This window comes from Jaculus jaculus, chromosome 17, assembly GCF_020740685.1.
Source record: "Jaculus jaculus isolate mJacJac1 chromosome 17, mJacJac1.mat.Y.cur, whole genome shotgun sequence".
Classification (NCBI taxonomy): Eukaryota; Metazoa; Chordata; class Mammalia; order Rodentia; family Dipodidae; genus Jaculus; species Jaculus jaculus.
In genome coordinates, this window is record NC_059118.1 from 51,241,609 (window position 1) to 51,267,468 (window position 25,860).

At 42.9% G+C, this 25,860-nt stretch overlaps 1 protein-coding gene across 4 annotated transcripts in view; it reads right to left on the reverse strand.

Annotated features, from left to right (window-relative positions):
* LOC101615387 (lysine-specific histone demethylase 1B) overlaps positions 1-25,860 on the reverse strand; it is a 64,141-nt gene that overhangs the window by 6,499 nt on the left and 31,782 nt on the right. For 2 of the 4 annotated variants that reach the window (XM_045136401.1, XM_045136399.1), the window contains 12 exons: positions 25,149-25,187; positions 21,034-21,289; positions 18,833-19,017; positions 15,014-15,190; positions 14,633-14,707; positions 12,743-12,880; positions 11,705-11,876; positions 8,234-8,361; positions 6,463-6,594; positions 5,847-5,921; positions 1,890-2,006; positions 489-614 (listed from right to left, as the gene is read on the reverse strand). In XM_045136401.1, the coding sequence (XP_044992336.1) occupies positions 489-614; positions 1,890-2,006; positions 5,847-5,921; positions 6,463-6,594; positions 8,234-8,361; positions 11,705-11,876; positions 12,743-12,880; positions 14,633-14,707; positions 15,014-15,190; positions 18,833-19,017; positions 21,034-21,289; positions 25,149-25,187 (1,620 nt within the window). The remainder of the gene's footprint in view (positions 1-488; positions 615-1,889; positions 2,007-5,846; positions 5,922-6,462; positions 6,595-8,233; positions 8,362-11,704; positions 11,877-12,742; positions 12,881-14,632; positions 14,708-15,013; positions 15,191-18,832; positions 19,018-21,033; positions 21,290-25,148; positions 25,188-25,860) is intronic. The other 2 variants (XM_045136400.1, XM_045136402.1) reach the window with 2 other exon arrangements.

Genomic DNA, 25,860 nt, shown 5'->3' on the forward strand with positions numbered 1-25,860 from the left:
CTCCTTTAGCTGGTCCTGTGTGAAACTTTGTTTCAGAAGGAGCAGGGGCTAAGAAGAGATCTGCAGAATCATGAACAATCCTTCCCAACTGGTGAAGAACTACTTCTATGGCTCCCACATGAAACTGAACACGGTTTCTTGGCCCTGAGACAAGGCAGAACACAGGCCAGCAGTCTCTGGAACAGCAACACTGCCACTTTCAAGTTCCAGGTTACCCTCCCCTCTAGCTCCTTTTCCCATCTACAAACATCATCCTTACATGGACTGACCCTATCCCACTCTTCCAGCTCCCCAAAGTCTATTCATGGAAAGAAATTTCAGTCCACTTATTTACTGGGCTGTTGTTGCACACCTTCAAAGAGGAATTAACCCATGGCCTAAAATAAACTTCATAAGCACTGATTTCATATACCAGGGAGCCACATTAATACTTTTAAGAGATAGGGCAAATATTGGGGGAAATCACACGACACTGCACACGATTGTACCTGAGGATCCATGTCATAGTACACTGCAAAGAGCCCTCGCTGGCTGGCACTGGGAGGAACATGACCGAAGAAATCAGCTCCTTGAACTTTACTATCCCAGAATCTGTAAGGAAACTGCAAGGCAACCTGGAAAGCAAGCAAGAGAGATGGCTAAATATGTCCTACGGCAACCATAAGATAGCTCTAGAAGCAGCTGGCCATGGTGGCACACACCTTTAATCATAGCACTCAGGAAGCAGAGATAGGAGGACTACTATGAGTTTGAGGCCTGCCTGGGACTACCGAGTGAGTTCCAGGTCAGCTTGGACTAGAGTGAGAGCCTACCTGGGGGGGGGAGGGGGGATATAGGAACAACCCATAGCTCTAATCAAATCCACTAAGTTAAAAACCTTCCCTGTGCTCATTCTCATCTTCGTCCTGATTTTCTTGCTTTTTATTCCATCAGTTCCATGTCCTGAGACGTTCATGACCTACAGGCTAATGGATACAAAACCTTCTGCTACCTGATCTTGAAGCATTATGTCTGTAAGTGACAGACTCAGGTCTTCTGGCATTAATCACAGCAGCATTAAGACAGACAGTAAGCCGGGCGTGGTGGCGCACGCCTTTAATCCCAGCACTCAGGAGGCAGAGGTAGGAGGATCACCGTGAGTTCGAGGCCACCCTGAGACTACATAGTGAATTCCAGGTCAGCCTGGGCTAGAGTGAGACCCTACCTCAAAAAACCAAAAAAAAAAAAAAAAAAAAAAAAAAAAGACAGTAACCACTGTCTCACTGAGGCCAATGGCAAGAGAAGAACTAAAATTGCTTATGGTAAATCCAAATTTTGAATAACAGGATTCATTTCTCTGCCAAATGAAATGCAATGGACAACTAAAATGCCAGTACTCAGGAGACAGGCAGGACAGGAGAACCAGGATTTTAAGATAACCCTCAGCTATACGACGAGTTCAAAACCAGCTTCAAACTACATGAGACACCTATTTCAAAAAATAAAAACAGGGCTCAGCACATAAGACACTTGCCTGCAAGTCTAATGACCCAGGTTTAATTCCCGAGTACCCACGAAAGGCCAGATATACAATGTGCCTCATGCATTTGGAATCCATTTACAGCAGCTAAAGGCCCTGGTGCGCCCTCCCTCCCTCCCTGTCCTTTTCTCTCTTCTCTGTTGGCAAACAAATAAAATTTAAAAAATTTAAAATTCTTCTAAAACATTAACAAACATCAGCTGGCCATTTGTTTTCACAAAATCCTTTTATATTCTTCATGAACAAGTAAATGAAATATTTGGTATTTATTTGAATTTAAAAATGACCCACCATCTTCCCCATCACAAGCTAACTCCTGTTATTTGACAGTGGGCACCTCAAGTTCTGAGGCTGAGGTAATTAAGGTCACCTTTTCAATGATGCCTGCACCTAAGCTATTGATGGCCTTCATCTTCTTCTCTGACAATGGTGGGTTAAACTGGATGGCACCTTTTTGTAGTATGGCCAGTGGTACAGTGACTAATACCTGTGGGAAATAATTAACAGTTAATACACAGCACCAGGAACTAATCCTAAACAATACTCTTCATAGTGGGCTTATATCCAAGAGAATCAACAAAAACATTACCCTGTGCTTCCAAAAACAACTGCTAACATCTCAAGGTGTTGTAAGAACAAGGGATGTTCACTGCCCTAAGGCTTCTAGCTGAGCAGAAGTAGCATCTACACAAACAGATTTGCATAAAAGGCCAACAACAGTCCTGGGTCAGGAGAAATAGCAGATCTCCTCCCTGAAAAATACTGTTATAAAACAAAATGGCCCAGTAAGGCATGGTGGCACATTCTTTGCCTTCCCAGCACTTGGGAGGTTGAGATAAGATCATGAGTTTAAAGGCCAACCTGAACTACATAGCAGTTTCCAGGCCAGCTTCAGGTACAGAGTGAGGCCTTGCTCCCCAAAAAAAGGAAAAGGAAAAAAAAAAACACAAACAAAGGTCCAGCCAGGCATGGTGGCACTCGCCTTTAATCCCAGCACTCTCGGGAGGCAGAGGTAGGAGGATCACCATGAGTTTGAGGCCACCCTGAGACTACATAGTGAATTCCAGGTCAGCCTGGACCACAGTGCGACTACCTCAAACCTCCCTCCCCCAAAAAAAGTCCAAAATATGAAATCAGAACTTGTACTGTTATTCTCACCACATTATAATGTGTGGCCAATCCTGCCCACTTATCTCTGCCACATGCCTACAAAGTAAAGGAAATACTACCTTAAACCCTTGGAGGATTGAAATAATGAAAAAAGACAGACACATCAATACACCTGTGCATGACCAAGCACATCAGCAGCACTGGGATTACACTGATGTAAAGCCACAGTGTTTTCAAGCAGAAAGTTATTTTCTACAAGGTATCAAATGGTTCTAAATGTTACAAAGACTGGAAAAAAAAATGTTAAAAATCTAGTTCACTTGAGGAAATTGGCAGCCAGAGGAGAGGAAAAAATCTGATTAAATTATTGTTTGTTATATATTAAAGTTCTCAATTAAAAAGAATTATATCAAATTCTGTAGCCAATCTCAGTTTATGACATTTATTTGATAAAAATCATAGTCCTCCCTTCACTGTGTTTTTTGGATTTAAAACAAACCTTTTTTAGACTCTTTTAAAAAAAAAAGAATGATTCAATTGGGCATGGTAGTACAGCTCTGTAAACTACTGAGACTTGAGGCACAAGGATCAAGTGTTTGAGAGCAATCTGGACTACACACCAATGCCGTTTTTTGGAGGAGGGAAGTGGAGAACAGGAATATTCTCAAAGCCACATGACAAAAGCAGGCCAAAGAAAGCTGTTGCCACACCACAGCAAAGTTCTAGCTCCAGAACCAGGATTCCATCAAGAAACCATTACTCCAGTTCAAGCTTTGGAGCCACGGCCACATACGGAATTGAGCAGATGCCTGCTGCCCTAACCCAGGGCTCTCTGGGACTTGGGCTATCCCTGCCCAGAAACAACCAAAGACACCCTGGCCACTGCACTGCTAGCAGAGGCAATAAAGAGAAGCACAGCCAGGCCACACCTCTTAAACCCACCAAAGTGTAGGTACTCCCAAAGAGCCTTAGCTGCAAGGGAGTCTAGGCATGGATGGCATCTGCCTGGCTTCCCCCCACCTACAGTACTGGGTACTACATTAGAGTGACAGGAATGCAACTGAACCCCAAGCATCACATCTACCCTGGTCCTCAAAGACAATATATTTGTCTCCCCATTTCCAAAATCAGAAACATGGAATTCTTTCTGTGTTATGTTTATTTCTACCATTTAAAAACTTTACAAAGCATATAAACTATGTACTCTCAAGAAATTTAGAATATGTTTACCAGCCAAGTAGCTTCTATGTGGCCAAAAGTAACCACTGCCTCACAATAAACAATTACCCAGTTGAGTTGTATGTAAGAACTACAAGAAAATAAAATTCCAGAAGTATTACTGACAAAAGTTCCAAAAGTACAATCTCGCATGCCTATGATCCTAATTCTTGGGAGGCAGAGGAAAGAGGACTGCTGTGAGTTCAAGGCCAGCTTGGGACAGTGAATTCCAGGTCAGCCTAGGCTAGAGCAAGACTCTCTTTTTCTTGAAGTAAAAAGAAGTACTATCTCCTGGATAAACCATGAGGCCAGTGATACACGCACACACTCTGGTGGGGAAAAAGTAACTCGGTCTCAGGGAAGCAGCCTAGATTGCGGTACAGTCTGTCGCAGGTTGATGGTCTCTCACGTTAAGTTGGAAAGCACTGATTCACGTGTTTGGGAGATAAACAATACAAACTGATGAGTGCCAGCCACAGAAAATTATTTTAAAAATTGCTTCAAACATTTCAAAGTGCAGCCTGCAGCTAAGCCCCTGTTTCTCTAAAATGCCAGAGCACAGAGACACAAGGGTACACGTGCCTAGCCAAGGTCAGCAGAGGGTGACAAGACAGGAGAAGCACAGCTAGCATGTTGTCCTGGACACCACAAGGCAGAGCACAGAACATTGTCCTCAGCTGAAGAGTCAGCTAACTTGCAGTTTTTAAAGGTACTAATTCTGCTTTAATGCTAACCACTAGAATGAACCCTCAATATTAGGGCTTACCAAGAAACACACATTTAACAATGGCTCTCTGCCAAGCTGCACATCAGAATAACCTGGGAGGCCTGAAAACTATACTAACGCAATCCTGTGAGAATCCCTGCAGCATGCTTTGCCCACATACTTGTCGAGCAGCTCCCAGGTGAGCATGAGCCCCTGCCCTGTGTCAGAATCACTGCTCACCTAAGATTACTGTCAGGACTCCCACCCCAACTTATCTCTACACCCTATTCTCCCTATGCAACAAGCAACCCTTCATTTCTGTAAGAAGATCAAGGATGTGAAAAGGGGTTAGGTAACTGTATAGGAAAACACAGTCTGGGATCTGATGAAAATGAGATTTCTTGATCACACTTCAAACATAACTAAGCTTTCAAGGTTAACTTAACTCCATCTACTCCCAGCACGTGCCCCTGTTCTCCAGTACCACAGACCCCGTATTGTGAGCCCAGGACTTTGGCCCAGCAGTACTTTATACTACCCACCTATTACAAGTATTTACAAAACATTCATATGTGAAAGTACTTTGGTTATATAAAATTATACCCTCAAGATGAAAGTAAAATTTTATATGAAAAGACATTCCATGGAGGGAAAGCACAAAATTAAAAATAAAATAATGCAAAACTTATCAAATTTAACCCTAAAAGCAGAGTCCCTATATATATATACTTTCTAAGTTTATATATGCACAGGTTGGGGTCAGAGATGCTGTGGGTGAAAATCGGACCTCAAACATGTTAGGCAAATCCTCTACTGCTGAGCTACATTCTTAGCCCTAAAATTTTTCTCTTTTTTTTTTTAAGGACCAGTGTACCACAGAACCACTTTGAGGAACAAGACTCAGAACTGAATCTGAGCCAGGCATGGTGGCACATGCCTTTAATTCCAACATTTGGGAAGCAATGGTAGAAGGATCCTTGGGGGTTCAAGGACCCCCTGAGACTACATAGTGAATTGCAGGTCAGCATGGAGTACAGCAAGACCCTATCTCAAAATAAATAAAATAAATAAATAATTTTTTAAAAAAGAACTGCATCTATCTTGAATCTCGACAGTGTCAATTAGATTTATATGCAACACACAAGTAAGAAGACAGACCTAATTCATCAGAAAGCTAACAAGTCTCTAGGCAGACTGCCAAAGAAACTGCTGGAAGGGAAAAACCTGTATGCCTTCCATGCAGGCACCCAGCAGCAAGGAGCACTACCCTGCTGTGGTCCCACACTTGCTTACCTTTTGTGCAGAATGCCCTGTGCCATCAGTTGTGGTAACCTGCACTTCATCTCCAGTGTAATCAATGCTTTGCACCTGCTCGAGACAAATATATGAAGAAAAATGAGGACTGAATCATATGGTCAGGTCCTTTCCAACTCACATGGTCTGTGAGCTTGCATGGAGAAGGTCATGAGGACTCTCTGGCCTTCGGACATCTTACAACCAAAACTGATCTTAGAATTACAAATATTCTGTCAAAATATAGAAAAACTCAAGAATATAAAGTGAAATACACAAAAGTCATCTCTACGGCTTACAGTGTAAGTAGACAGGGATGAAGATTTGAAGGGAAAATTCTAAAGTGAAATTAGGTACTTTGGATTACAGGAGCTATGAGCTACTTAAACACTTTATCATCAATGAACACAAACCCAGCCACCATGATTTCCAAACACCCCTACTACGTGATGTGGTAACTTTACATGGATGGGCACAATTACATTCAAAAGTGCTAAAAGACACTGGGTCAAAGTTTAAGCAAACACCTGACTCCTGGGAACCACAGGCCCAAATGTCACATACTCCCAAAACAAAGGAAAGCTACCTCCCACCCCAACCACGACAACCTACTCACTGGAGATTTAAGCCGAATATCTAGCCCTTCAGCCAACTTGTCAATGATAACAGAGTACCCAGGAGTTAGAAGAGTATGGTCACCAGCAAACTGGGCAAAGAATTCATTGTGGTCCCAGGAGCGAGCAGACACCTGGGAAACAATAGGGAACACTGAGAAGCCACAATGGAAATGCTCAACCTACTTGAGGCTATAAAAGGAGAAGCAGGTAGAAACAGCCACTCAAGGCAGGACCGCCACCCATCAAGGAGCAGAGGACAAAATGACCATGGTGGACATCACTGTCAGGGGAAAAATGCTATATACCCAAAGAAAACTTTAGAACAAAAGGTCTAGTCCAGGCATGGTGGTTCATACCTATATAATCAAGCATGCAAGACACTGAGGTGGGAGGATTATCATAATGCACAAGCAGCTGACTAGGGAGTGACAGCCTGTCTCAAAACAAGCAAGGGAGGCTAGAGAGGTGGCTCACCAGGCCAGAGCTGCACAAGCATGAGTACCCACACCCATGCAATAAACTGGCTGTGGCCACACATGCCTACACAAGGGGACAGAGACAGGTGGATCACCAGGGCTCAATGGGTCTGCCAGTGTAAAACCGGAAAACAGTGTGCACTGTAGGTACAGTGAAACCTTGTCTCTAGGAAATAAGGGGAAAGAGTGCTGGCCGAGGATACCCAGTGCTGGCCTCTGGCCTCCTCATGCAGGTGCACAGGACCACACACAAACATGCACTCACACACTACACACACACAAAAACATGTCTAAATGCCTTGGGTATAGACACCACTGTTTGATTAAAAAGCTGATTTTATGTATCCTCAACTCTGGCCAAGTAACTTCAATGGGGTTAAACTGCATGCAATCAGCTCCTCATATAAATCTGCCATGGTCTGTCCTCAGCATGACATTCCTTAGGGAACTTTCCAAGTATAGTATGACCATAGGAAACAGCACAACTCAAAATGTGACTCAGAATCACATGGGGATGGAGTGGCCCTCAAGGTGACAGCTTAAATCATCCATGAAGCTTCTACTGAAACAGACCTGGAGTGTTAAGAGTCATACTGAGTTATATGTGTAAACCAAGCTCAAAATTTACTTATGCAAAACAAACCGGCCAGCATGGTAAGGCTGCTAAATTTTAGGTTCCTGACAGCAGTGTTTTTAAAAGCCAACATGGTTCTACAAAAATGACACCAGGGCACCTGCATGGGGCAAGGAATAGAGATGGGAGGTGGGACATCCAAAGGACATGGCTCTTGGCCCCTCCTCTGATTCTGTCCAGCATGCCTCCATTGATGGTTATTCTGATCAAGCTTCTTCACAGGTAGGTAGAGTCTGAAGGGTTTCCCTCTTACTTGAAAAAATGTTGAAAGACAGTCATGGTGTTAGATGCTGTAATCTTAGCACCTGGAAGGCTGAGGAAAGTACATCTTGAGGCCAAAAACAGTGGTCCATGCCTACAATCCCAGCACTTGGGAGGCAGCAACAGAAAGGCCATGAGCCCAACAGCACCCTTGGTTACATGGAAAGTTCAAGGCTCACTTGGGCTATGTAAGACCCTATCTCCACATGCCCCATCCCAAAATACACAATAATAAAACACTATGGAATTAATATTCTATAACAACACTGTTGTCAAGACTCCTAGGCAGCAGAACCACTCTTCCCTACCTATCCAAACCAACCAAGTTCCATATCAGAAAGACAATGCACACAACTACAGACACGTGTTTTCAAAGCACATTCAGGAACCCCATCTCACCTGGTGAAGGTTGCTGCCACAGGCATATTCAAGGTTACTGAGATGGAACTGCAGTACTTGTCCCTCCAGCTCATTGAACTGGATGCCAGACTCACTCACGAAAGCTCTGTAGATCTCCTCTATCTTCTCTGCAGCAGGAATGGAAAATCAGCCGTTATCACGATTCTTTGGGCCCATGACCTGCTTCACCCAGCAAAGATTGAACCTTCCAGAGTTGTTTCCAAGCACAGTCAGTGAAGGAGTCCCTAGACACTGCTCAGACCTCTCAGCAAGCGTAAACTTATATTAAACAGAAACAAACAGAGGATTTGTGTGTTCAAAAATGTTTCATTTGTGCTTACCTGAGAAATCTTTTGCTCAAGTTACGGAAAAGCACACCTACACATTTGTGCACACACACTCAATTACAATTCCCTTCTGTTCTTAAAGCCAAGCTCCTATAACACCTCCCTTTAACACACCTACTGTAGACTACTGGCTCCAGTCTCTTCTAAGCAAGAACTGCCCTGTGCACTTACATGATATCAACTACCTGCTTAAGACACTGTTAACTACCAGTTCCTGTGGCCTGGAGAGTAAGCTCCAAAAGCTGAGTGGCCTCTAAAGTTAGCAACCACTCACCTGCCCACAATTAAGGCTGACCCATAATGCACTCCACAACTTTCCTGGTAAACTCCAACCCTACAGGAACTTCGTCTCCCATTCTACAACACAGGATACCCCTTCTGCTTGTCCATTCCAACCTTTACAATCGATCACCTGTCCACTGCCTCTGTTTCTTGAATGCTGAAATTACAGTTGTGTACCACCATGTTTCTTTTGCAGGCAATGGAATATCTGTTCTCAAAAATGCATTCATCTATCCCATTCATCTGGGAGTTTAAATACATAGACACATATCCCTGTGAAATCATTCTCATTACTGTCTTAGTAACTCAGGAGCACCTTAGCAGGACGCCAAAGGCCCTCTGACCTCCTGTATAATTTCAGTCATGTAAGCAAAAGCTGCTTAGAACTTTTCTAGTGGTGACAACCGCCCAACACACACATCACTGACATCAAGTTTCTGTAGAGCACCGTGCACTGGGATTCACCTAATCAGAACCAACTGAGCAGTTACTTTTGATTTTGTGGTGCTGGGTGTTGAAGCCAGGGCCTGTGTGAAGCAAACACCAGCACTTGCTTCTGAGTCAGGCCGTCACTGTGTAGCATATGCTTCCTGCCTTGGCCTCCTCAGTGCCTTCATGCCCAGTTCAACTTTTACTTCTTTGCTAACCCAAAGTTCTCATTCGTTTTTCTCAATTTATACTCTTAACTGTAAATGCAGAGACCTCTGAATTTCTGCCCTTTTGGCCTGTTACTACGTTTGATGCTTTTGCAGCAGTCCCATTCCTGCCTTCTGCGAGTGTCTACCTTCCAGTCCATTTCATGGAAGTAAAAGAACCAAGATTGTTATAACACAACAAAAAGTATACATGAACTGAGAAAGACCTTACCCTAATTGTTCTGTAAATAATATTGTACAACCTAAGTACACATACTTCATACAGTGAATCCTAGCATTTCAGCCTTTCACCATTTGTGCTATGAGAACATAACTATGCTGTGGCACATAGCTCCTAGCACTTGGGAGGCTGAGGCAGAAGGATTGAGAGTTCAAGGGCAGCTTTGGCTACAGTCAGATCCTACTTCAAAAAACATATATCCAGGGCTGGAGAGATGGCATAGTAGTTAAGGCATTTGCCTGTGAAGCCAAAGGACTCAGGTTCAATTACCCAGGACCCATGTAAGCCAGATGCACAAAGGGCACATGCATCTGGAGTTCATTTGCAGTGGCTAATACCCATGGTGCGCCCAATTCTCTATCTCTCTCGTCTATAATCTCTCTCTCAATTCTTGCAATAATAAAAATTTAAAAAAAAAACATATCCATACACCTATACACACACATACGTACATGTACACACACATATATATATAAAATTCTAAGCCGGGCATGGTGGCACACGCCTTTAATCCCAGCACTCGGGAGGCAGAGGTAGGAGGATTGCCATGAGGTCAAGGCCACCCTGAGACTCCATAGAGAATTCAGGTAAGTCTGGGCCAAAGTGGACCCTACCGCGAAAAAAAAAAAAATTCTGAGAATACAGGAAAAGTATACAATAATTTCAACTCCAGAAACTTTAACAACTCATCACTTAGTATGGACACTACAACATCTGATTCAGTAAGCACTGCTAACTGAAATATGTTTCTGGAACTGTCTGGTTATCGTTTTTTGTTTTTAATATTTTATTTATTTGAGAGAGAAAGAGAGGAAGACGAAGATAGAAAGAGAAATGGTGTGCAAGGACCTCCAGCCACAGAAAACGAACTGCAGATGCATGTGCCACCTTGTGAATCTGGCTTACGTGGGTCTTAGGGTATCGAACCAGGGTCCTTAGGCTTCCCAAGCAAGTACCTTAACTGTTAAGCCATTGCCAAAGCCCAAGTTATCATTTTTCAGTCAACACACTCCAAAGGTGATCACAGTATGCGTCCATCTCTTAGAGGAGGTAGAGAAGAAGAACCAAAAAGGACATTGAGAAGAGTGATGAAGACTGAATCAGCCCAAGGAAATGAGAATCCTCCTGGGAAGGAAGAAACATAGTGGAAGGGAAGTAATATCATACCGAGTTCAAATGTTCACACCTCAGGAAATATGAGCATGCCTCCAAAAACACCAAATGAAGACATTCAAATCAAACAAATTGAGGCTTACATAAACATCCATTTTTTTCTGGGTTTGTTTATTTGTGTTGTTTTTCTAAGTAGGGTTTTGCTCTAGTCCAGGCTTATGTAGTCTCAAGGGTGGCCTCGAACTCATACCAATCCTCCTACCTCTGCCTCCCGAGTGCTAGGATAAAAGATGTGCGCCACCAGGCCCACCTAACCTTCATTTTCGAACAGTAAAGTAAGTCCCAGTTAGTACTCTCAAAGTTGCTATAGGATGTTAAGGTTCCACGGTGTTGTTTAACATTGCTCATTCAAGTACTACAGCTGAAGGATTCTCCATTAAAATGCTCAAATTATAATACACATTCCTGAGCAAATCATAATAAAGAAAAAAACCTCCCATATCAAGTAATGAAAGAACAGAAAGCCCTGTACACAGAAAGTACTATCTAGAAGAGACACAATAGGGGACAGTATGTTTATTTAGGATTAAACAGTAATATCCCCTGGGAAAATTTAAAATTACATGTTTGCACCATTGTGTAAAACATGATCTATTGCAGAAAGCAATGCTTATGTGTGCAGGCGCACACACATCAAAGGCCCCCTCTGGCAGAGTGCGGAGAGTCCATTTCCCAGTGAGATCGTACCTAAGGCTGTCCCTACTACAGACTCAAGCCTGAAGGAAGGAAGCTGCTTCTACGGCGTTCAGTGAGAGCCGTACAGGCACAGAAATCAAACACGTTCTCCCCCTACCTCCTAAAGGGACATCTTGGAGCAGAGTCTTATCCTTCCTCCACTCAGAGACAACATCCAGGAGAGCATTAAAATGAAAATCCATGCGCTTGTCAATAGTGGGATCAGTTATTCTTCCACCTTCCTGAATTAAGTCACATCTTTCTCCAAACTTATGCATGCGGATGCCAAGCTTCAAAATAAAAGAACGATAATGTGAAAGTTTCCCCTGGAACAAATATTTACAGGTTCTAAACTGAAACTACACAGAGCTCTCATGGAAAAAAGGGCCTAAAAACTCACAAGTGAGGATAATGTGCTTAGCGGTGAATGATGGCAGGTGGGTCAGTGGGGTAGAGTGTAACACCCCAAGTTTATGGGGACATACAGGTGGTAGCAACAACTTCCAGGCCATTCACTTCCCCACTGTGTTTCAGATGCTATGGTCTACCTATCCTGGTCAAACATTCATTCTGTCTCTGCTGTACACACATACTCATAGAAGCCGAAATTGAGTGTAAATAAATGTTTAAGAAAAATACCAAAAAAACCATCACCCTTGGACAATACCAGGTTGGCAGATAACAGACAGAATACCCAGTTGACTTACAGATAAGAAATATACACTTTATTAAATATGCTCCATATATCGTATGCAACATATATTTGAGACATACTTCCACTAAAAGAATTTCTTCTCTGAAAGCCAAATTTAACAAATTTAACACTAAAAGAACTGTTTATCTGCAAGACAAATCGAAGAATCCTACTTTTTGTCTGATAGGTCTGCACCTGCAAGGTTAAGCCCTAAGTCACCTGCAAATGCTTGGCAAATACAGCTGGGGGAGTCTTTAAATGCCTTCTCAGAAAGGCACAAGTGTAACTCTTCTCATTTACTGTACATTTCCCATCTTGGAAGTATATTAACACTTTTTTCCCCCACTGCTGGGGATGGAACCCTCGGCCTCACACATGATAGCTTGTGCTCTACCACTGAGCCACACCTTCAGCTCCATATTGATAGCAAACCTGTCCGCAAGACAATCTTAAAAGACTCACTTGTTCACACATCAGCGCGATTGGGTTATTAATACATCCATTGACAATCTGAGGTCCTCTTCCCACCGTGACACCTTTAAAAGATTTGTCATCCCATACTCGGCCTCCAATTCTGTCTTTGGCTTCCAGTACAGTCACCTAAAAGGACAATCAGTTCATCTAATCAGAACTGTCATTCAAGATGCAGAATGACAGTGATAACAACCTACATGTCTAGTTAATTTATGGTATTTCTAGAGAAACAGCTTTAACTAAATGTGAAGAGAAGACAAAGTGCACATTCACACCACTTCACAGTCTACAAGGAATCACCAGGCAGTCAGCAGGCGCAGAACCTCTCCAGTCAGATAAAGTGCCAGGCATAAGCCCAGCACAGTGGCCCATGCCTGTAATTCTAACACTCACAGCCACAGGCAGGAGGATGGCTATAAGTCTGAGATCAGCCTGGCCTACATACTGAATTCTAGGCCAGCCAAAGCAACTGAGTGAGATCCTGTCACAAAACACAAAAAGATGTGACGGATGAGCACAGAAATGTTCTTGGTAAACCTGTGCTAACACTATAACCCTATCACAAAATAAAAAACACACACATACACACAAATTTAGTGAACAAGTATAGGGAAATTTTTAAAAACTTTTTCTAAGTAGTTTTCCCCTGAGCATTCATATCAGACCTAAAATCTTCAATTTCTCCGATTTCAACTTAAGAGTCAATCACTCATTCTTATTTCTTCTTAGCACAATATGAAAATTAAGCATTAAGTTGACTCCTTGGGCTTTAAACATTACCATCTTTAGGTTTCCCAAGTAAAATAAGACAAACAAGAGAACATCTAAGGCTGCAATAGTTAAAACACTGTATAGTTAGGATCACGCAGGAACTATTTCCTAACATAAACGTACTCCCTACATCCAACTCCGACTTTTCTATCTGCAGCAGTGTAAAGTGTAATTCAGAACCTCCACCATCTAACCAGGAGAAAAAGGTCTTTAGGCACTACTGGAACTGTACCAAAAACCTGAACATGTCCCTGGGCCCTCCCTGGAAAGATGACTATGCAGAGCAGCCCTTCTTCGACCCAGAGATAGATCCATTGAATCCTACCAAGTGTACTGACTTGTGGCTTCCCTGAAAACAAAGTCCTGGCAAAGCTTTTCCACAGAAGAAATGTATCAGAGACCCAGAAAACTGGAGACAGCTAGGGGATGCTGCATGGGAAGTGAATTAATGGAAACAAGATATTGGATCACATGACGGGAGAGGGGCTGAAGCCACAGTCAGGGAACTAGTTAACAGCTGGATTGGTGTCCTGGAGGAGCAGAACAGTGTCCCCCTTCCTGGGGAAACAAGCTGCTTTACACACCCACAGAAGTAAGAGAATTCCACCTCAGGCAGTAAAGTCACTCACTGCATCTTGCTCCCAAAAGCAAACATTTTTGTTTTCCTGAATAAAAGTCAAAGGGGTCTTTCAACTAAGGATATCTCAGAGCCCAGGGCTGAATGGTTGCTTAGCATAACTGAACGTTCCTCCCCCAGCATACAAAACAAAGAACAAGTTAACGTGTTCATAACTTTTACCAAAAGTTTCCGTTTTTTTCCTCACACAGTCCCACTAACCTCTGCTAGATTAATGAAGTCTAGAACTTCCACTTTAAATGGAGTTTAGAATTTCTTCCAACTGGCTTCTTTCAGTCTAAAGATCTCTCCAAAGCTCTATTATGATTAAATCAATTCCAGATCACGTAACTTTTCTACAACCTAGTATGAAGATGCAATGCATCTAGAATCCTTCACTAAAATTAGGAACTGGTTTCCAAGTCTTAGAAAATTTAGACCAAAGGGCTAGATAACTATCTGTTTCCACCTACATGACCCAAAAGTCTTACCTTAATTCCAAAGTTATGGAGTTGCCTAGCAGCTGCTAAACCTGCTGGACCAGCACCAACAATGATGACTGATTTCTTGAAAAAAAGAAAAGAAACAAAACTCTAGTTGGAGCAATGACAATACACCGTAGAAATTTTCTGCAAGGCATTAAAATGGCCAAGTAATATTAGTTCATTGATTTTCCTTGACATCCTTAGGAAGCTTATTCCCTATGCAGAACAGCAGTGCTTCAGGGATCCTCTTTTCTACTTCAGGAGAAACACATCACACCTAGTCTTGCTGTGGTAAGTTGGAAGGTGATGTGGGTGTTAGTACCACAGCAACACCACGATGGCGTGTCGTGACCAGCAGCAGTGCGTCTGCTACAGCCAGTTACTTACACTGTGGTAGTCTTTCGGAAGAAGATACTGGCCGGCACCCACGGTGAGAACTCCTGTGTTGATAAGGCCTTTCCTGGTCATGAAGAACAGAATCCTCTCCACCTCCTGGACACAGCGGATGCGCACAAGACCCCGGACAATGATGTGAGGGACACACTTCTGAGGAGTGAGTGCTTCCTGGATTTCCAAATGAAACCCAAGTATTAACAAAAAACAACAGCAAGAAAATAAGCCACTCACAACAAATGGGAAAAATAGGGGCTTGGGTGTAGCTGAGTCATAAAAAGCGTGCCAAGTATGAAGAAGTCCTCATCATTTGACCCTCATCAGCACAAAAACAAACATATTGTTTCAAAAGCAAAGATCTAAACGGATACTTCTCAACAAGACATACAAATGGTCAGCAGTAACATGAAGATGTGCTCAGCTTTATTATCACCACCAGGAATAACTCAAAGACAACCGTGACTACCTCCACCTCCAGCTCCATGGCAGCTAGAGGGCCTGTCTGGATTGCACAAGGCCTGAGGCTGCATCTCCAAGTAGCACAGGGGGAAAAGACAAAAGTGAACAAGTCCGGGTGATGATGCAGAGCAAAGGGCCTCTTTCATGCAGCTGATGGCGAGAATGTAAATTAACACAGCCATTAATTATGAACACAGTGTAGAGGTTCCTCAAAAAATTAAAAACTGGCCGGGCGTGGTGGCGCACGCCTTTAATCCCAGCACTCGGGAGGCAGAGGTGGGGGTATCGCCGTTGAGTTCGAGGCCACCCTGAGACTACAGAGTGACTTCTGGGTCAGCCTGGCATACAGTGAGACCCTACCTCGAAAAATCAAAATAAAATAAAAAAAAATTAAAAACTGGGCTGGAGAAATGTCTCAGTAATTAAGGTGATTGCCTGCAAAACCAAAGAACCCAGAGTCATTTCGCCAGGACCCATGTAAGACAGATCCACAGGATATCACATGCATCTGAAGTTTGTTTGCAGTGGCTGAAAGCCCTGGCATACCCATTGTCTTTCTCTATCTGCATCTTTATCTAATAGAAAAAATTAATAATACATTAAAAAATTAACAATTTGGGCTAAGGAGATGGTTTGGCAACCACAGAAACTTTCGTGCAAGCTCATGATTCAAATTTAATCCCCGTTAGCACTGAAGTAAATCCAACAGAGTGGGGCATGTCTGTCACTCCAACACGGCTACCACAATGGGAGGCAAGAGAATCCAAAAGCTTGTTAGCAGCAGCAAAGAAAACAGACCAGTCACTAGAGGGTGGAAATAAAGGCGAAATACCTCAGGCTTGTCCTTTCACCTCCACACATGTGCACCTGAACATGTACATGCAGACAGACACATACACATAACCACTAAAAGAATAAAAAATTAACTATTGATTTATTAATCTCACCATTGAGTATACACCCAAAGAAGTGAAACTGTTAAGCCAAAGAGAATATGCTCCCCACATTCACTACAACCCATTCCCAATAGCCAAGGTAGGAAAACAAGTACCTCTCAACTGATGAGTGGACAGTGAAATGTAGTACATTTATTTACACAATGGAATGAGTCAGACTTACACTCCTGTCCTTTGAGAAATATAAATAAGCATAGAGGAGCTTATGCTAAGGAAACAAAAAACAAAAAAACAGGTAGATATTGCATGACCTTGCAGCATGTGAAATCTAGAACAGTCCATCTCATAGAGGGCATAATGGGATAGGCTAGGGCCAGGAGATAATGGCCAAAGAATATAAAATAAAACTTAGGAGAATTAACTCCAAGATTACTAGTGGCTACAGCTAATACATGAAAACCACCTAGGGAATAAACAAAGTAATCTTACCACAAAAAAATATGTCATATGTTGCACATACTACATTGAATTAGGCATTCTATGATGTACGTATTTAAGACTATCATGCTGTATGTCACTAAAATCAGTTCCTCAACAATAAGCATGAAATGATAATTTGACCTAAAAATTTTACTCTTTCCAAACTTAAAAAACTGTATTTGGGGGCTGGAGGGATGGCTTAGTGGTTAAGCGCTTGCCTGAGAAGCCTAAGGACCCCGGTTCGAAGCTCAATTCCCCAGGACCCACATTAGCCAGATGCATAAGGGGCACATGCGTCTGGAATTCGTTTGCAGTGGCTGGAGGCCCTGACATGCCCATTCTCTCTCTCCCCCCACCCCTATCTGCCTCTTTCTCTCTCAAATAAATAAACAAAAATAAACCAAAAATAAAAATAAAAAATAAAGGTGTACACCACCACGCCCGGCTGGACTTAAAAAAAAAAAAAAACTATATTTGGGCTGGAGAGATGGCTTAGCAGTTAAGTGCTTGCATGTTAAGCCTAAGGACCCTAGTTCGAGGCTAGATTCACCAGGACCCACGTTAGCCACATGCACAAGAGGACACATGCATCTTGAGTTCATTTGCAGTGGCTGGAGGCCCTGGCGTGCCTGTTCTCTCTCTCTCTCTCTCTGCCTCTTTCTCTGTCGCTCTCAAATAAATCAATCAAAATAAAAATTTAAAACAAAACTATATTCAAATAAAAGGTTCATAGCAGAAGTATTCAAATAGCTAAAAATGGAAACAATTCAATGTTCAGTGATAAAATGTCCACACATAGAGGAACCTTAAAAATATATACTAAGTGAGGCCGGGTGTGGTGGTGCACACTTATAATCCCAGAACTTGGAAGGCAGAGGTAGGAGGTTCACCATGAGTTTGTGGTCACCCTGAAGCTACACAGTGAATTCCAGGTCAGCTGGCAAACAGGAAAACCTTACCTTAAGTAAGTGAAAGGCCTAGTCCAAAAGTCCAAAAAGACAAATATTGTACAACTCCAACAGTATGGAACCTCCAGAGCCCAGAAAAAGCAGATTAATGGTTACTAAGCGCTGGGAGCAAGCAGGAGGCAATGTGAAGTTCAGTAGGTATGTTCTCGAGCACTTGGTACACCTAACTTAATGTTACTGGCTTGCCCATTTTACACTGGTTAAATGGTAAAGAGGGGAAACTATGTGTATTTTGCCACAATAATAAGACACATCTATCATTTTTAGGAAGATCAAAAGAGGTCTGTCTGGTGGGAAGGGAAACCAGACACAGTGGCACACACATGGAATCTTAGTGTTTGTAAGGGGGAGACTGGAGCAAGACACCCAATATCTATCTTAGAGAGAAAGGGGGAGGGAACAAATAAAGAAGCGGTCCTTTGACTCTAGAGCACCAAAGACTGCTGTAGTGAGCATAGGCAGGTCCCTTCACCTCCCTGACAAAAAAGCCACCACAGAAAACCAGTCTGATACTGTTGCCAGCAGTAGCCGGCTATTGTAATGACAGGCAATGAGGAGACTGAGCAAGTCTTTCTTTGATCACCACAGCTTTGCCAAGACCTTGCTCAATTGTAGACCAGGCACACCACTGGACCTGAAGTAAAGGTGAGGGTAGAGGAGAGATTGCTCCTGTGAAGGTAGGCCAGCTTCTTCTGCCATTATGAAACTTCCCCTGCTTCTGTAAGCTTCAATAAATCCCTTCCTCCACAACTGTGCCTGGTCTGGAAGTTCATCTCAGCAAACCTGAAGCTGTCTTTTACAGGGTTCGATACCACAAATCCCTCATAAGCTAGATGCACAAAGTACCACATGTACCTGGAGTCTATGTGCAGTGACAAGAGGCCTGGTGTGCCCATATACACATTCTCCCTCCCCCCACCACTCCGCTAAGTCTCTCACTCACACATAAATAAAAACTTATTCCATCCCCAGGTCTCGGGCCACTACATCCTTTGGCACACCTGACTTACTTTGCAGTTCGTGTACCACAGGGCAAGAACAAGGTTTCTCAACGCCAGGTACATGGTGGGATCTCGGGAATACTCTGGGAACTCATAAAGCTCATCCAGCTCCATCACGTCAGGCCTCACGCACAGGGCTTTGCCACATTCATTGGGCTGGTAGAAAGGCTGGAAGTACCGGTTCATGTGCGGAGCTGCAGGTGGAAGAAGCACACAATTCCTGTAAGCTTTAACCTCCAAATCCAGAAGAGTTAAAGCACCATAACTCTTAAGAGATAAACTGGATGAGCCACATGGCCTATCCTGCATAAATACACTTGAACTAAACAAGGATTTGCCCATTCTTCCAAAATTCTTCACAACCTCAACTTAAAAAAATTTTATTTGCTTACTGGCAAGCAGAGAAAGAAAACAGAGAGAGAGAAATGGGTGTGCCAGGGCCTCCGGCTGCTGAAAACAAACTCCAGATGCATGTGTCAGTGTGCATCTGGCTTTGCTGGGGAAATTGAACCCAGGTCGTTAGGTTTTGCAGGCAAGTATCTGAACTGCTGAGCCATCACTCCAACCCCCACAGCTTCAATTTTTCAGGTATGAAAGTTCAACGGCATTTTTTAATTGTGCTAAAACATACCAACCGTAAGCAAAGCTTGGTGGCTAAGTATAATGAAGCCATGCAACACAGCTCAAGAATTTTTTTTTTCCATCTTGCAAGGCTAAAATTAGGTGAATTAAACTCTTAATGATGTTTTACTTTTTTATTTTGAAACATGGCCTCATTAAATTGTCCAGACTGGTCTGGAATGTGAAACAATCTTTCTGCGTCTGTGTCCCAAGTGCTGAAACTACAGGACTAAGCAACATGCCTGACTAGTTTTTAAAATATATTCCCTGCTAGACCTGGTGGCACATGCATATAATGGCAGCTACAGAGTGAGACACTATCTTTAACAAAAAAAAAAAAAAAAAAAAAAAAAGGGCAGGCTAAAGAGATTGCATAGTGGTTAAGGTACAAGCCTGAGGACTCTGTTTGACTCTCCAGGTCCCACGTAAGCCAGACACAATGGCACAAGCACAGGCTGCATGTATGCACCAGGGGCACTTGCATCTAGCGATTAACAGTAGTGGCTAGAGGCCCTGACATGCCAATTCATTCTCCCACTCTCACTCTTCCATTAAAAAAAAATAAAAATAAAAATGAAATAAAGTCTGTTGGACTTACCTTAAAAAAAAAAAAAAGAAGGAAACAAAAAACCTCAAACTGTTAACTAGCATTTGTGATTATAAAGTGGAACCAACATTAACCTGTGATTATGCTCCAGAGTAGAGGATGCATTCAGGGATACTGTGTATCATTACTTCTGTTTTAGTGAACAGACAATATTCTCAGCTAGGTATCAGTTTTTACAAAATTGGAAAAAATGCTATAAAGTGCTGAACAAGCTCTTTCAAACTTAACAGTATCATAAATGTTTTCCCACATCATTCATTGGACATTATGTCAAAGTCTATGACATATTAACTGTTTCCTCACTCTGGCATTAAGATCTCATCCTGTCATTTCATAATTATAAACGATGCCAACACAAATTCTGAAACACATATTCTTTAGACTAATTTGCTGGATATCTCACATTACTTTACAGCTATCAACTTTCAAATAAACATGCCTTAAGTCTTACATATAATTCTCAGGTAATTATTAAGCACTTTCTAATTACTGAGGGAAAATAATAAATTATAGACCACGACATTACTGACAACGTAATTGTACCTCAGTACCCTAAACACCATCTCCCCCAAACCATAACATACAGTCCATCAAAATCCCTTAATAAAATGGAACGGTACACACAACCTACACACATCCTCCTGCATGCTCTAAACCATCTCTAGATGACTTTAATACCTTAACGTGATGTACACACCAAGGAGTTGATACAATGTCTCAATTAGGGAACTGTGACAGGAGTCTGTACATATTTATGTAGATACTCATTTATTCGTTCCCCACAACAATTTTCATCCCACGGTTGGTTGAATCCACAGATGCAGAATCCATGTATACAGAGGGTTAACCACATAACCAAATGCATGAAATAACAAGGTGCTTTATATCATGCCTCACACAATTAAAACATTTGCTTTTTGCTCAATTGCACATTTCTAGGTAAGGGGCAGGGGGTGGAAGGAGGTAGAGGAAGGGCTCTCACCAAGTGCAGAGGGGGCCACTTTGGAGGCATCCAGCTTCCCTGGGCTGGCAGTGCTGGTGATGGCAGTGCTGGTGGTGGCAGCCGAAGCCGAGGCAACAGCAACGGGCGCGGTACGGTTTGTGCTGGTGCAGGAGGGGCTCATGCCCACGCAGTCAGGGTAGTAGGCAGATAGCAGGGGAGCGGCCACACTGTCCTTCAGCAAAGGAGGCTGGATGAGCATGGAGTACCACCAGTGATTGGAAACTTCTGACACTCTCTGAGAGGCACCAGCAGGAGGGAGAGAGACAACAGCAGAAAGGATATGCGCATGCGGACCACACCAAGTACAGGAGCTCATCTTCAGTTCATCCATCCTCCTCTGCCTCTTCCCCAACTTAAGACTTGATAAAAATAAGGCAGAGTCTTCATACACAGAATCAGAAACACAAGTGGCTCAGAAGACCCAAAGACAATCCTTCTTAGGCACAATTCTTTCCCGTATATACCAACAGCCTCTCACATGGAACCAAAAATATCCCAACAACAACACTGGTTTAAAGCTGCTTCCCTGTACTGCGTTCTATGTAGACACAAGCCCAGCTTTATCTCAAGTGGGAACCCTATTTATGCCACACAGGCATCTATTAGGCACTTGTGCCTGTCTGTTTACTAGGGACCTAAAGAGAGCAGAAAATGAGAAACCACACATCAAAAATTATTCTCCCACTAAGCATGATGACTGTAATCCCAGCACTAAGGAAGCTGGCGCAGGAGTTCAAGGTCTAAACACTGCTCAAGAAATACATTAACAGGGCTGGAGACACAGCTTAGCAGTTAAAGCACTTGCTGCAATGACAAAGGGCGCAGGGTCAATTCCCCGGGACCCACATAAGCACAAGGTGGCCCGGTGGCACATTTGTTTGCAGCAGCTGGAGGCCTTAGGCACCCATTCTCTCTTTCACTCTCTAATAAATACATAAAAAAATAAAATGTTTTCCGCCGGGTGTGGTGGCGCACGCCTTTAATCCCAGCACACGGGAGGCAGAGGTAGGAGGATCACCGTGAGTTTGAGGCCACCCTGAGACTCCAAAGTGAATTCCAGGTCAGCCTGGGCTAGAGTGAGACCTTACCTCGAAAAACCAAAAAATAATAATAATAATAATAATAAAATGTTTTTTAAAAAGCAAAAATAGGGGTAGAGACATCATTTAGCAATTAAGGCTCTTGCCTGCAGAGCCTAAGGGCCCATGTTTGAATCTCCAGATCCGATGTAAGCTAGATGCACAAGGCGATGCAAACACACAAGTTCACACATGTGCACAAAGCAGTGCATGCATCGGAGTTCGATTAAAGTGGCTGAAAGCCCTGTTGTGCCAATTCATTCTCTCTTATGAAAAAAAAAAAAAAAAGCAATTTGGTGGGTACACCAAAAAGAAATTGAATAATAATTCTCCTTAATAGTAAAATAACACTGATTTTTTCCAAAGGCAACCCAAAACAAAAAACAAAACAAACAACACCCATTCAGAACAGCTTAGGTTTCAGTGTGGTGAAATGGGACCTTTCCACAAATGGCTCTATTTTACTTTGGCTAAAGCATAGTACAGATGTTTAAATTAATAGCTTCCCATGAATCTTATCTAACACCAACAAGTTGGACACTACAATTTCTGTCATCCAGTGAGCCATGACAGGCTTGTAAGAAGGTCATCTGAAGGTCATCTATGGGCATGCTTTTGTCCATCGAGGATAAGGGTAGTGATTACTTATTTGCCCTCCCTATATTATGGGAGATTCCTCTGTTGTTGTTAATATGTTTTTTCCACTTAAAAAAAAAAAAACTTTCATAAGGAACAGCACACTATAAGCTTTGACAAAATGCTGGATGCAAAAGTACACAAAAGATGCTATTTTTGGTCTTAACTGCTGATCATACTCCAGAAGACTTGGCACTAGATTAAAGCACACCATGACAGCTAAACAACTACAATAAAAAGAAAACTCACATGGCTTCTATGACGCCACTGCCACACCTCCTCGTCACACAGTGTTTGATAAATGCAACTTAACTGCCAGGCCAACGATTCTGACTGTGACACAGAACCACCTCAACTCTCTTGGCGGTAGTTCTCCAGGCTGCCAACAATGCAACGTGTCATCTGGCAGAAGCTTGGGATCTCAAGACCTAAAGGTGAGTCCCGCCAGAGTCCAACTCTGCTCTCCAGTCTCCTATAAGCCCCGAGGCCCTGTCCACCACACCCTCTGCTTCCCACGTGCAACTCGCTCACCAAGCTGCTGAAGGCGTCTGCGTCTGCAGCCCTGCTCTCGGCACGGATCCCTGCCCAGCGCATGCTGTACCCACACCCCAGGCCTGCCTCCACCCAACCCACTCCTCAGTCATTTCCAAGGAAAGAGTAAACAGTCCAGCTCTAGACATTTGTAGAGAGGGCTTCATATTAGTGTCTTAAAAATCATGAATCCAGAAACCAGGCCTAGTGATGCATACCTTTAATGCCAGCACTAAGCAAGCAGAGGTAGGAGGGCCCCTGTGAGCATCAATCAGCATGGAACCAGAAAGACTTCCATGTCTGCCTGGGACAGTTAGACCCTACCTCGAAAAAACTTTAAAACGTGCTGAACCAAGAGTGCTTCTTTGCCATCTCCTGGGTTACACAGCTCAATGGGCAAGCTGAGTCAGGCCGCCGAGAGGTTCTGCCACCTTGCTATGATCCCCTAGTTCTTCCCTCACTAGAACCCACCTGAGGTTGGTGCTCCAACCCAAACCCTGAATAAGATAAGAAAAGCAGTGACCAATAAGCTAGCCTGTGCCCATGCCAGTCAGGTCCAGGTGCTTTAAGAGGAACATAGCCCTACCGACCCCTGGACTTTGGACCTCTAGTCTCACAAATGTGAGGAGAGACAATTCTATTATTTAAGTTATCCAGTAGTTTGTGGCAGCTTGTTACAGAAATGCCAGGAAGCTAATGAACTCAATTAGATGACTCTAAGACCCCTAGGAGTAGAAAAGGTTAAGGGAAATAGTTATGAATATCAACCTATACCCGACCCTGAACTGAATGCAAAAATAACTGGTCGATGATCATCTAATTCCAAATGGTTTTAAGTTACTGGGCGGGGATGTAGCTCAGTTGTAGAACACTTCCCTCACCTACATTAGACCCTGGGGATTCATTCCCATGCACCACAAAAAAAAAAAAAAAAAAAAAAAAAAAAAAAAAAAACTTTTGAGTGTTCTGTCCTAAAGTTCAAATTCTTTGGAATGCAAAAGAGCTTTAACTTAGGAGACAGGTGGGGAAGGTACTCTAACTATACTTAAAATAACTTTCTTTTCCGTGATGGCACCCTGCCCTAACACCTGGCAACTGCTCTGCTATGAGAAAAAGCTATTAGTAAAATGTGAACAATACATGTATATTACACCTTTATGTAAACAGCATGGATTTAAAGTAAATCTGCTGCATGTCCCTCTTTCCCTTGTCTGACAATGTGCCATGGCCCCTGAACTTCACACACTGTGAACAAGCTCAGACCAACCCTGAATCACTGAAAATCAGGAAGACTCAATTTTCAAAATCACTGTAGATTAGATCTGGTTACACAGCACATGGAGTTTGCTGGCATGGAGGCAAAGTTCACTGAAGACACCTGGAATATGACCAAGCTAGGCCAGCTGGACATACTGTGTCCACTTCTGTATCTGAACAAGACCAGGACAAATCTCTTTCCCTAAGGTCACATGCAAAGGACCATCCTGCTCCTGTACCCAGGCAAAGACACTCTAATCATGGCCACCTTGATATGTGTGCAGAAGGGCTGAAAAGAAGAGGAGGCACCAGAGTCCCTGAAGAACAGCAAGTCTGATCCCTGCACAAGGCAGGGAACATTGTCTTCCTTTTCATTTTCTTTAAAAGTAAAGCAATACACCTTTTGATTTAAGTGCATTTATGGAGACATCACCCATACCACCACCACCCACCGGAATCTTCCTAATACAGTCACCATGTTAGTCTTTGATCCCCAACCAAAGAGAAACTCAAAACTGTTAATCATTAACAAAGTAAGCTTATCAAGGAAGGCCCAATGAACTCCAATCCAGAACACACAGAAATACTCACTAGATCCTCGGGGAGGGAACAATGATCTGGGCCATCAGGCTGTAAAAGAAAGCCAAGTTTTAATTAGGTTTCCTCATAAAGTACAGTGTTAATGTTAACTTTCCTTCAATATGCCACCTCTTTTTCACCTAGAAAAGTTTGATAAACCATTACAGTAAGTGTGAGGAAAGACACGTAGGTTTATGAAAATGTTCTGGATGAAAATACAAAAGAATGTAAGAATGATAAAGAACAACTTCCAAAATACACACATTTTGAATGCAAAGAAATTTAGCATTATAACTCAAGACACACTCAATAGACACCCAGCAAATCTACACTTCATGCATCTTTCACAGAGACCTTTAACAAGTGCCACAGACACATTACAACAATGTCCAAGAGTGGAGGTATAGCTCAGCAGCAGAAGTATGTGCCTTACATTATACAAAGCCTCCCTGGGTTCAACCCTAGCACTGCATGGTGTCCATATAACCAAGCACACAGATTCAAAAAAATGTTCCAGATTCGCGGTGTGGCTGCTCACACTTTTAATCCAAGGAGTTTGAAACCAGACTGGAACTACAGAGTCAGTTTCAAGTCAGCCTGGGCTAAAGTGAGATCCTACCTCAGAGTAAAGAAAGAAGAAAAAGCAGCTCCAGGCAGGCCCGGTTAAAGTGCCATCTCTGCAGTCAGAGGATGGAGGGCTCAGGTCAACCCGGACTACACGGGA